Genomic DNA, 12,623 nt, shown 5'->3' on the forward strand with positions numbered 1-12,623 from the left:
ACTGCACGTTAATGGGCTGTTCAGTGCCCTTCTGGGATATGTTAGAGAAATGCTATAGCATTATACTCAATTTCAAGAGGCCGGTAGACGTTTTTAAATGAATAAATTCTATTTATATAATTACAGTAATGACTACAGTTCATACCTTATGCACAGCAAGTAAAAAAAACACACTGGAATTTATGTAAATATTACTAACGCGTACACTATGAAAAAGCAATTCATGTTAATTAAAAAACACCTTAATTTTAAAAGTTTACCAGCAACAGTTACACCGAGCGTTGCAATCTTTGAAAGCAGAACAGAAGTTGTTTACAAGGATCCAACAGTACTTGATATCCAGCCGCTTTGGAGCTGGGCTGCAGACTGAACGTGTTCTGAAAGCTGGGCTGAAGTTCCCTCTGGGTTGATGGCAGCAGCAGTCATGAGCTGCTGTTTCCTATGAGCCTGGAATTTCACCCCAGTCATTACATTCTTCATCGGTTATAGTGGAGCAGCCAGAAGAAGAAAGTTGATCAGAGAGCCACCAAGCAGACTCACCATTAAAGAATCCAATCTTCAAGCAACTGTAATGTCTTGGAGAAGGGGGTTTACAGCGCAGTTAAAATGAGTCTCTCTCTAAAAGCGGGGAAAACTGGTCGCTTCAGTAGCAGAGCTGATGACAGGATACTGAATATCACTCACAGAAAGAAGTAAATCTGAGGTTCAGTCCTTGGTGAAGACACCATCGTATTCACCTTTGACTAGAAAGGAAGGCAAGCATAGCACGTGAACGTGTAAGTGCATGTATCGCGTGCAAGACATTCCAGGAGCTGAACAACAACTCTGCATAAATCAAGACTTTGCTAAGAAAAAAAATAGCAAAGGTTTTTAGCACTCAAAACAATTGGCTAGATGAACTTGATATCACATCCAACTTTGTACATTCTTGAAAAGCAGAAAGGCCTCAACATTGAAGACAAAACATTTTTAGCACCAACTGCTGGCTTGCAAGTGAATACTTATTCAGGAGTACAGAAAGACATGTCGTCTTTCACTAAGGGGCATCCCATTTTAAGGTAATATCAAAAATAACAATATAGCCACAACAGAAACTGCTCCAATGATCCCTGATGCCTTATGGCACCCACATGGGTTCCACTGCTGAGGGAAGGTAGTAACTAAATTGGTGTCTGTCCTCCTTCTCCCCACCATGTGCCCTGGAAAACTGGAAGTTTCTGACGTTCATATGTCAGTAGTTGTCATAAAGCAAGCTAGTTTCTTCCTGTTTCCCTTAAAACCCTCTGCAGTCATAGAATCCTAGAATGGTTTGGGTTGGAAGGGACCTCAAAGATCATCTAGTTCCAACCCCCCTGCCATGGGCAGGGAAACCCTCCACTACACCAGGTTGCCCAAAGCCTCATCCAACCTGGCCTTGAACACTTCCAGGGATGGGGCATCTACAACTTCTCTGGGCAACCTGTTCCACTGCCTCACCACCAGTCATTTATACTGGCCGTACTAACCACTATCAAGAGCAAGGAAAATGCTGAGGAATCGCCGTCTTTCCTTACCTCTAACCCAAGCAAAAAGTTGTTCAATACGGCAGCAAATGTCTACATAATTAATACAAAACAGAGATTTGTGAGCATTTCCCAGAAGGGAAGTCAAAGGACTGCAGCCAGTCCAGCCAGGTGTGCTACTGCAGCACGAAGCACCCAGCCTAGGGTTGTTTTTCCATCTTTGCTATCAAAAAGAGTTTATGTACTTGTACCACCACTACAGGGTGTTTTAGGAATGTAGACAGTAACTTCTGAATATAAACTAGATCTATCAAAGGAAGAGGTAAGCAGTTGGTTCTCAATACCCATCACTTCATGGAACTCCATCATCTATTTTTATTAATAGTTATGGCACACGGGTATGCAGCTAAGAAATTGAAGAACAGGAAGGATATTACCAGAATCATTTATGGCTAAAGGCGAGGAGCAGAACTGCATCGCAACCCTACATTTTCATGATTTAAAGGTGTGTTAAAATGTACCAACAGAGATTTTCAGGAAATCTATTATTTGGCTTACACAGTAAGCTATGCCTTGTGCACTGTGTTCTAGACAAAGTTGTATTTAAAAAAGGCACACAAGGTTAAGAAACTTTACATGACGCTTATGAGTAATCTGTGCTTTCATAAATACAGTAGTATACATCCTATATACAGATGCTGGCCGTGAGCCTCCAGGAAGGCTGTTGTTAGCCAGCCATCCACAGAAAGAAAGGAATAAAGATAGTGGGGAGTGTGGTGGAGGGTGCCAAACCTAGGCAGACTATTGATGCTAATCCCACAAGCACTGAAGCAAGAACGCTCCTCTGGTCCCGAATAATCATCTTCACAGTCTCACAGAACTGGAGAGAAGAAAAAAAAAAAAAAAAAAAAGAAAAATATCAGAGTTAAAGAAAGCTTTAACCGGACAGCTGGAGATGCCTACCTACATCACAGCCTACCAGCCAACAACCCCAGCTCTCACCCGGGTTCTCTGGAGCGCAGCACCGGGTCAACAGCGAGCCTGGCACCGGCTCACGACCCGCGGTTTAGCCTCAGTACTGCCTGCAGCTCCGGCAGGAACGAGCAGCCCCAGAGCGCGTCTAAGAGCACGTTAGTTGTCTTCTGAAGCCAGCTGCGCTCTCCTCGCCGCTTGAAGCCAGCAGCAGCCGGACTACCAGCCTCTCCCAGCCGCTCCGCACCCGCAGCGGGGAGAACGGCCGTCAGCTCCGGCCGGGAGCGGCGGGCGGTACCGGGCGGCGGCTGACCCAGTGTCGGGGAGCGGAGCGCCCCGCGGGGCAGCCGCCGCCGCCAGGAAGGGCAGCACCGCCGCCTCTCCCGGCCGCCGCGCTCCGTCGCGGCGGAGCGGCTCCTCGCGGGGCTCCCCAGCGCCGACGGCCGCGCCGTTACCTTGTCGGTCTGGAAGCTGACCGGGGCCCGTATCGGCAGTAGGTGACGAAGTGCTTCGCAGTTGTTCCAGAGCAGGCTGTAGGCCGTGGCGCCCAACCGCTTCTCCGCCCGGCGGGCCGCCTCCTCGCTGCCCAGCACCTGGTCCTCGAAGAGCCGGTCCATGTGGTTGACCAGGATGCTGCCGCCGTAGGCGAAGTCCTCCACCGGTGTTCCACCCGGATGCTGGCCGTTTTGGTGATGACGCCCAGGATGAGCCGCTTGTTGGTCACCACCTGCTCGATCTGCCGGCGGTCGTCGGTGATGGCGGGCAGGATGTCGGGCATCAGGTGGGCGACGCGGTTCTCGCCCAGGTAGATGCCGAAGTGGATGAAGAGGGTGCGGGGCACCTACAGAAGGTCGCCTCGCTTGAAGCAGCTGGTGTCGTTAGTAGCTCGGGGCCGGCCGGCGGCGACGGCGGCGGCGGTTCCCCACCGGAGGCGGCGGGCAGGGCCCGGACGTGAACGAGGAGCAGCAGCTTCTCCAGCAGCAGCGAAGCCGCCTGCGGCACCGCGTTCTTCATGGTCGGCGGGGGAAGCCCTGGCTGCCGCCGAGCTGCCCCCGCCGCTCGGCCCCGCTTTTCTAAGGCTACCGGGCGGGGCGGGGCGGGCACCCGGGCCAGCCCACCGGGTGAGCGGCGTGCGGGGAGCGCCAGCCCCGAGGAGCGGCCGGGCTTTTCTGGGGGAGCGCGGCCGGGAGCACAAGCTCGTCCGGTGGCCCCCAGCCTGACGCGGTGCTGGCAGCCGGGCCCAGGCGCGGGTGCCAGCCGCCAGCTCTCCCCCGGCGCTGCCCAGGTAGAAGGACGAGGAAAAGCGCGTTCAAAGCCGTTCTTCCCACACCAGGAGTACAGCGGAGGGCTTCCCCGCCGATGGGACCCCCGAGGGGCTCTGGGCGCCCGCCCCGGCAGGCGAGGGGGCAAGCGGCGCCCGGCTCGGAGGCGGGGGGGGTGCCGCGATCTCGCTCGGCGGCGGGGATGAGGGGGAGCGGAGCGGTGGCTGCCTGAGCGCGCCCTTTCTTCCTCGGAAGAAAACAGGTCCTCGAGGGAGGGAGGGAAGTCACTTTTATAAATGAAGGCGCCCCGAAAGGTCCGCCAGCTGAGAAGGAGTGGGGAAAAAGCAGAGAGGCATTCCCGTGCGTTTTGTTTCATGCTGATCCATATGTAAATGCAGAAATCCTGGCAACGGGGCCCACCAAAAGAGAAGCCCTGTCAGGTCACCAAAGCCGCCCCGTCTGAGGCTAATAAGTTTCAGTAGCCCAGCAAATTCCCGCCCCCTCGGGGCTGGCGGGATGATGAAGGGACAGACATTCATCTTACTGGAAGATGACAGGGCACGGAGAGTGGCAGGAGAGGGGCTACCCCCTGCCCGCCCGCCCCCCTCGCCCGCCGCCGCCGTGGCTGCAACCTCTGCCCGCATCCCCGCCGCCTCGCCCGACCCGCTGCCGTGGCGGGTTGTCAGTGCCGCAGACGCTCCTGCTCCGGCTGCGGTGCCGTGGGGGGGAGTGGGCAGCTTTTGCCTCTGTGAGAAACTGGGAGCGGGTGCGGAGGGAAGCAGTGCTGGAGAAGAAGGGTCATCCCCCAAACCCGGGCTCTAAGGCTGCCAACTTGCCTGATCTACTGCCCTGCCGCAGGTGGCGGGCACTCAGGCCAACAGCGCGGCGTATGCGATGCCAGGTACAAAAAAGAAGCAAGAAGAGGAGTGCTAGTGTGCCACAGCTTGGTGCCTCTCCCCAGGCCAAACCACGTTGAAACAGCAAGTTATTTTTCCCTCCTCAGTCACTTTAAACTCAAGAGCCTGTGGATCAAGAATGAGATTCCCTAGACCTTCCTTGAGCTGTAGAACCCCTTTGGTTGTACCAGCAAGAAAGAGAAAAGGTTCACCATCCCTTTTCTTTCCATCAGGGAACAGCTCTGGTATGAATAGAAAGGCAAAGGAGATGGAACGACCCAGCAGGTGAAAGCCTTCGTACCACATGGATACCGAACTGAGGTTCAGGGAGGCGCTTCGTGCACAGGAAAGATGAGACTTATCAAAGCACGTTTTCCACTCCTCAGTGAAGAAAATATTTCAGGGGAGCAGGGTTACTTCACTGCTTGCCAACAAGAAACGATGGCTGGTGTGGCATTCCCTTTTCCTCCTGCTCAGAGCAGAGAGCAACTTCCTGGGAACTGAAGCGATTATCCTCGCCTTGCTTCCTCTGCAAAGAGAGAGGCCCACAGTAACATTTGGTTGCTGATTACAGGCCCGAGACTCCAGAACTTCTTACCAGAGTGATCAGGCTTTTGGGATTTTCTCTGGAGAGTCTCAGCCAAATTTTTACGCAACAGAGGCTTAGCCCTTTCAAGCCCCCTACTTCAATCGCTGTCACTTAAAAAGAGAAAATACCTTATAGATGTGGCTTATGATGCGGTTTAGCAACCCTGTGGATTAGCCAACAGCCACACGTATTATCAAAGAGCATCTTTTCAGATCTGGATGTTTAAATATATTTGGAAGGTTTTGAAGCTTTTGCTACTAGTAAATAAAACGGGAGGCGGAGAGGGACTTTCCTCATTTTTAACTAGTGCCATTGTTTTTAAGGGACAGGGGAAAAAGAAAGATTAAACCCCCTCATCATGATAAAGGGTCTCAACCTGTTTGGTGATGGTCACAGCGGTGGTCCTGAGCGTGGAGCACCATGCTGCAGCCAGGTGGTTATCCAAGACTCCACATAAATTCCTGGCACAGAAAGGTTCCTGTCTCCCTCCTCGAGGATACGCACTGGTCCTGTCCTGTGCCTGCCATCTCAAGCCCCCCTTCTTCTTCCCCAGAGCTGTCAAGGGACTGTCTGGATGGTCTTTGTTGAAATCGGTGTTCAGAGATGCTTCAGTACTATGGTTCAGATTTCTCTCCCTGCTCAAAGGAAGGTGGAGGAATTCAGCTGAAATCCCTGGCAGACACAGACGTTTCCCAACGGGATCTCCTACTTGGAGGCATCCTTTGTTTGCTTTCTTAATGCCAGTTAGCTTTAATCCCAAAATCACCAGGGTCCATTTCAGGTAAATCCGGAAAGGAAACCAGGATGAAACCGAAGAAGAGGAATCGCCATGAGGAGATCTCATTGCATGGGAGGTGCAGTAAGAAATGAGATGAGAGGTGTGACACTTCTGCAGTGTAATTTCCTCATACCTGAGGCACTAATGAGCCTCCTCTCCCTCCCCCCAGCCACGGAAACCCCAACGGAACAAGCACAAAAGGCATCACACAGCAGACAACTCTGTGAGACGGCTTCACTCCTCCAGCCAACACACTTACCCAGATGCAGCAAGTGAAACCCACCAGGTAACGCTTCGCCACTGCCCCGCAGCTGTTGTGAGCATTCCCGTGTGCAAAGTGTTTAACACAACACATCAAAGTCATTTCTGAATGAAACCATTCAGGTTCTTGAAAGGCAACCTGCGAGCCAACACCTTCTGCTTTCAGACCCTTAAGGGCTGCACTCCTATTGCTCTCAAACTGCCACGATGCAAACCAGAATTTAAAAGGTATGCTTACAATTGTTTTTCCTCTGCTCTGAAGGGGAAACCCCCCCTGTATTTCAGTGGAAAAATAGCTACATTGGAGATGGATAAACTGAAAATATAGTTTGTGCCTCAAACACTTTGGAACATACTTTATCTTAGGTCAGTTTCCTATAATAACTTTTCTACCTTTAATGACACAAAAATGCAGCAGGAAAATCACTTTGAAATATTAAACAGCAAACATTGGCAAAGTATTTATTTGGACTGTTAGCTGCTATAGAATAAATTACTGATAAAACCCATGATTTATTTTTCGAGAGTTAGGTGAGATGGAGAGAGAAAGCTGCGAGAGGTAAGAGGAAGGCAGCCTTGTTTTTGTGGTGCAGATGGGCACAGCACAAGAACTTCCCAGGTAAGAGGTGTGAGCCAGTTTCCATTACACTGAAACTCCTATATTAGATGGAACCTTATTTTTATATGCTAGGCATTACTAATTCCATCCTGCCCTCACAGCTAACACAGCAGGGAAAAGCAGGAAAGAAAGGCAATTGGAAGGGTGAGTTCTTGCCTATATGAGGAACAGCCCTGGTTAACAAGCAAGCAAATGCATTTTTTAACTGACTGAAGTTAGGCCAATGCTGACTGCATACGTTCCCACCTTCAAGTACAATTTACGTTTTCCCAAACCTTTCTCAATTACTCAACCTCTACTGGAGAAGAAAAAAACAAATGCAGCTTTAACAAGCTTTTTCAGGTCAGCTGGGATTGCTGGAACAAGTACAGGTTCATGAATTCAAAACATGTTAAGGAGGTCAAGGAGAATAAAATCTTTGGATAGGGATTTTTGGAGGCGGTAATTTGCAAGAAAGGTATCTAAAAAGTGATGCCACTTGGTTTAAGCTGGTGCACTGAAAGAAGTAACGGACAGAAAACATGTTATGAAGGATAGTTTCACAGCATCCAAAAGGGAAATTCCAGAGATAAAAAAATAACGCCTTTGTATTCCCATATCTAATCCATTTGAACACTGTACCATTCTTTTCAGCAAATTACAGCTTCCATTGTAGAGCTGTAAATGACCAGCTCTCTAGAAAAAGGTATCACTTTTTCAAGTTTTTGTATTTAACAAAGACTAGGGACAGAAGAGACAAAATCTGAAGGAAAAAGGGAACCAGCAAGACAATGCACAAAATGGCAGGCAAGTGAAACGACTTCAGAACAAAGAACCTTCAAACTAAGTTATCACTCTCTTCCAGTAGAAGAAACAATATAAATGACTAAAACAAATTTATAGTTTATAAATGTTCACTTTTATTCAAAAGTTATTGAATATACATTTACAGAGTCACTTAAGCAGCATATTGAGTGAACTGCAAATATTTACGGTAGCTTTTTTATCCTTGTAGGTTTGCTACGAAGGTCTATCACTCTTTTTTATTTCCTCTCAATACCTTTGCCTGTTCTGCTAAACTATAGGCTTCCAAATTATTAACAAGAGTTTTCTAATGAACCATGACTGTAAACATAATAAACCAGCATGTTTTTTCCCTTTGAACTTATTAAGTTGTATATTTTTCTGCAATGAAGTAATGACTCATTTTTTACAACTAGACTGAATTATGCTGTATACATGGATAGTACTTAGGATCTGCTAAGAGAATAACACGTTTAGATGGATAAAGCATTCACTTATGATACCTTAAATTCAAATGAACAAAACCACAGAAAAGGTGGGGAACAATTCATTGTGCTGTCCTCATTAGCAAGCAAGAGACTAGGAAATCACTGATAGGGGTAGCACAGACAGATTTAGAAACAGCTAACAGCTCATTTTGATGACTATTAAAATGCTTATTTTCATCATTTTGTCTGATATTAGTAATATCTCATTTTGTCAGAACTAAACAGTTAATACTGTCTCCCCAAAATAAAGGAAAAGATTCATTTCTGAATCTAAAATGCCTGAACAGGCGGAGTAATATTTACATGGCTTCTGCAGAGGAAATACAGTTATTGGGCCAGAATTTCCACCTTGATACTGTCCTAGGAAGTATGATACGGATTTTTAAGTCTCTGCTTAATCAGGGGAAGAAGTTTAAGAGTATCCTAATTTGAATGTGCTAGTCATATTGTGCAGGGAGACGGGGAGGTGATGACTGGGAGTCAGAAGATCGGAGCACACTGCATTCAACGTGGTATTTCTTCACAGCAGGAGACAGACCTTTCTGTGGAAAGTTTGTGGACCTTTCTGTGGGAAGGGCAATGTAAATGACAGTCAAATTAACTTAATCCAGGTGGGACTCTGCTGCACAAAACATGGACTTAACAGCCCTGAAACAAAATGAGGTATCCCTCCAGCCCCCAGCCCCCCTTCCTCCCTGCCAGGATTGCACCGTCACAAGAGCAAGCGAGCAGGCAGACTAGCTCACAGCACTCTCCTCTCCTCATCTTCAAATTTATTCCCATGCCAAGTTCTGCGATTTACTACTAGTCAGTGCTTTCAACGAATGGATTAATTAGTAAGAGATGTTGGAAATTGTACTAATAAAGTCTGTCATTAATTAGACAATGTGCTGGAAGTTTGGTGGATCACCACCAAAGGTCAGCATTTACTACCTGTCACTCTATAACAGTAAAAATTATTACTCTTCTTTATTGCCCAGTGGGGAAAGCAGTTCCGCAGCACCAGAGAGTGCTGACTTCATGACGATGCACAGCAGGTTACCCAGCCTCACTCTATGCAGGGGACAAACACAGCTGACAGGAGCTCAACTGTATCGGTCCATTTAATCTTCAAATAAAGATTGAGAGAAGGAAAAGGGAGATGGAACTGAACAGGAGGTAACTTCCATCTTGGAACAAAGATTATCTGGTCGCAAAATTAAATGTTATGTTGCGATTTGATTAATTCTATTTTACAGGAAATAAATTAATTCTTCATCCAATGTATTATCTGGACAGGAAACGCTACAGTCACAGGCAAAGCTTTTAGTTCGGCATTACTCAAAACATTTGCTCATCTGTGCCATGTAGCTAAGCCTCTGGGAGATAACTGTCACTAATTTGTACTCTTTGACTTCAAAAAACCAAAATCTAACTCAAGAAGCCAGTTCTTGTTATAACATGTTTTTATACCACTCAGTATTAAAAGCATTTGTATTAAACACCTGTTACTCTATCAGTGATTTTAAATCAGGAACATTTTTTATCTGGAAATCCAACAGCATCTGTCCAAGTGCTTTGCCCTGTAAGGAAAAAAACCCAAATCAACATTCAATTTAGCATCTAAATATACCACCTTTATAAATTGTTTTTAAAATGGTTTAATAGAGTATTTTTCCTATGATCAGTGTAAGAATTCAGCATGTTTTAGAAGTTTTATGAGCATTTATCTCTACGTATACTTACATATAAATTTTAGGTGAGTTTTATCAAGCCTTGGATTGTAGGTTATCCAAAGTTATATCTACCTTTTCTATTTAATTATATTGATTCACAAGTGAGAAAGCCAAGTAAGTAAGGAAAACTATACAGTTGAGTTTTTGAGCATCTAAAACCTGAACAGTTTGAATGGTTTCTTCAATTTATTTGGTACCTAGTGCTAAATCAATTTATTTTGGTTTCCATTCTGCTATCTGATTCATCTTATTTTGTGAAAAGTCATCTTGACTATGCTGAGATTATTTGTACATGTAAGCATTTCTCAGCCTATGGTTGCAGAACTGCGCTTTGCTGTAGCCACAGGGTTGCCGCATTAAGAGATTTCATCTTCAGGTTTAGATGTTTCAAATATTTAATACTCAAACTGTACACTTGCAAAAAAATGTTAGTTTCAGATTCACATAATGTCATCAACATAGAAGATCTATCCATCTATTCTGTTCTTTCTAATTATCTAACTGATTAACTAATTATCAGTATTTTAACTACAGGAGTCATAGGCTAAGCTAGAGGAGTTGCTGTACAGTTATTGGCTCCTGTACGCACCAAAAAACACTCAGAGTTGTCTAGTAAATTTGCATTCTCCAAAACGTGACAGCCTTTTTGAAAAGCTAATTTTGCTGGTGCATCTAAAACACAGGTAGCACATCATAAAGAGCATAACTGATTTTAAGACTCTTTAACAGTGTCTTGTACACATCTTTTTCACCAAATATTCTAAATCAACTTTCTACTTCCCTATTGTTGCCGAATCTTAAAACAATTAAGTAGATGTGTACATTAACAGGAAATCAAAAGAGACTAAAAAGTCAAAACCAAAAGCTTACAGTTCCAGCCCAGAAGCTGGTTATAAAGAGACTGTGTAATACAGAGTTATAAAAGGTAACGACATTAACATCGATGCTTTGATACGTGCCTGTGGGTCACTTCTTAGCGATGCTATGCCACCACCACCAAGCGAATTCTTCAGAACAAAATTTAATCCATAGATTCGCGGCAACTCGTATCTGTAAATAAAAGCAACACATTGTTTCTCAGGAGATCTTGTAAGAAACACTCGTACAAACATCAAGCATAAAAGTTAACTGAAGATTAACCCACGGCCTTCCCTGTCTTCTTGTTCCCTCCCCTTACTCCATATCAACAATCCTTAATCGTTTTAAAGTAGGACCATAAAGTAATCGTTCTCCTGTATTCAACTTCAACATTCATTCCTTCTAATGAGGTTGTTTTCTACGTTTTTATTTCCCTAAGAGTTAAAGCCCATATAGAAAGAGGTTCAAGATCCGATATGAACTCAAAGAACAGTGAGCAGAGGGAAGTAGTTTTAATATTTCCTAGTTCTGATACTGAAAAATACGATTGTTTAATTCCTGGAAACCCCTTTTGCTAACAAAGGCCGCCAGCTAATTGGGAAGGCATCTTCTTTATTACTATGAAATAACTGTGAGTCATTAGATCAAACTCCTATGACCAACTACAGATAACTTTATAACAAATGAAAAGTGGAGTTACATTTCAATGCTTTCTTGGAACCATGTACTTTGTTCAGATAAAATTTTATTTTAGTGTGACAGACCTATTTTTCTGTTCCATTGCCACTGTAAGCATTTTTCCATCCTTGCTTTTGACTGGTGCAGTTCCAATTTGGAAGCTTTTGTAGAAGTTTGGCAAATGGCTCTGTAGTTTCCTAACAAAGTTGTTTCAAATTCCATAAATAGGTCTATAGCATATTTCCATTTGCCTCTCCTTGCAGAGTTTTTCAGTGTTTTCTCATTTTCTTTGTGGTGTTCTTGTTTTTGTTTTTGCTTTCCTCCAATACTTTCTTTGTCTAAGGACTCGATAGCTTTCCTTCTTTCCACAGGAAAGGATTTAATCAGAACATCAGCAAGACATGAGGAATAACGGAGAAGGATGATATCCAACTGTCTGCATATGTTTGACTGCGGCAATTTAAATCACGCTTCCTCCAACACCACCTATTTTTTCTTAGTCATCTACCTGATCTTCATCTATTTGGGACAGATTCTTCAAATCTGACGGCTAAAATAGCGTGAGTTTCTTGCGCTGCTGATTTTGTCACTCTGAAGTTTATCTTTTTCAGCTCCTTTTTAGCATTGTGAAAATTACGGCTGTTGCTGAAGTTCACAGCTCTGTATGCCCTTGTATCTTGGGCATATGACCCAAACCTTTCACGGGAGGAGATGTGGTCAGCCTATGATTCCGCCGAACAGCCAGGAAAACACTTTAGTTCTTGTTATGCTCTTGCAAGCAGTAGCCATGGAGTGTCTGCGGCTGTCTCCCAGGAGAGGAGTTTTTACTGTTCCTTCTAGTCTTTCATTACCACACTCTACTTCAGTATTAATATTATTAGTTGTTATTAAGAAGAAAACTGGTGACAGCATTCTGTTGACCTTCCTTGAAAACTAGTTGCCAGGTAACATTATTGCACTTAAAGGCAAATCCATTGGGAAGGCAGGAAAGTTCAAGTAAGCCACCAGTGCTCTATTAGACAACAAGAATATGAAGAATAAAGCAATTTCTACAATAAGTCATCTACATAATTTACTAAATTTAATAGCACAATCAACTACATAGCACGATCATAGGACCTCACAAAATTTTCAACTAAAAGACTCCATACAAATTACCAATAACCATAGCATGAGAGCGAGAGGTTTACCAAAACACTACACTGTAAATTTTACTCTAAGA

General features: G+C 45.0%; 2 protein-coding genes across 2 annotated transcripts in view; both read right to left on the reverse strand.

The window, feature by feature from the left end:
• Positions 1 to 2,229: 2,229 nt before the first annotated feature.
• LRAT (lecithin retinol acyltransferase) lies at positions 2,230 to 3,488 on the reverse strand. The gene is given in 6 exon segments (XM_086612342.1): positions 2,230 to 2,382; positions 2,930 to 2,955; positions 2,958 to 2,982; positions 2,984 to 3,136; positions 3,139 to 3,359; positions 3,401 to 3,488. Coding segments are annotated over 6 exon segments (666 nt in total).
• A 6,133-nt stretch (positions 3,489 to 9,621) lies between these two features.
• Positions 9,622 to 12,623, reverse strand: part of LOC147528743 (uncharacterized) — a 69,639-nt gene continuing 66,637 nt past the window's right edge. Inside the window, exons 19-20 of the mRNA XM_086611920.1 lie at positions 10,825 to 10,915; positions 9,622 to 9,712 (exon numbers count right to left, since the gene is read on the reverse strand). Of these exons, the coding sequence (XP_086468046.1) occupies positions 9,638 to 9,712; positions 10,825 to 10,915 (166 nt within the window). The 3' untranslated portion in view covers positions 9,622 to 9,637. The remainder of the gene's footprint in view (positions 9,713 to 10,824; positions 10,916 to 12,623) is intronic.

The sequence above is a fragment of the Tauraco erythrolophus genome, chromosome 5 (assembly GCF_009769465.1).
Source record: "Tauraco erythrolophus isolate bTauEry1 chromosome 5, bTauEry1.pri, whole genome shotgun sequence".
NCBI lineage: Eukaryota > Metazoa > Chordata > Aves > Musophagiformes > Musophagidae > Tauraco > Tauraco erythrolophus.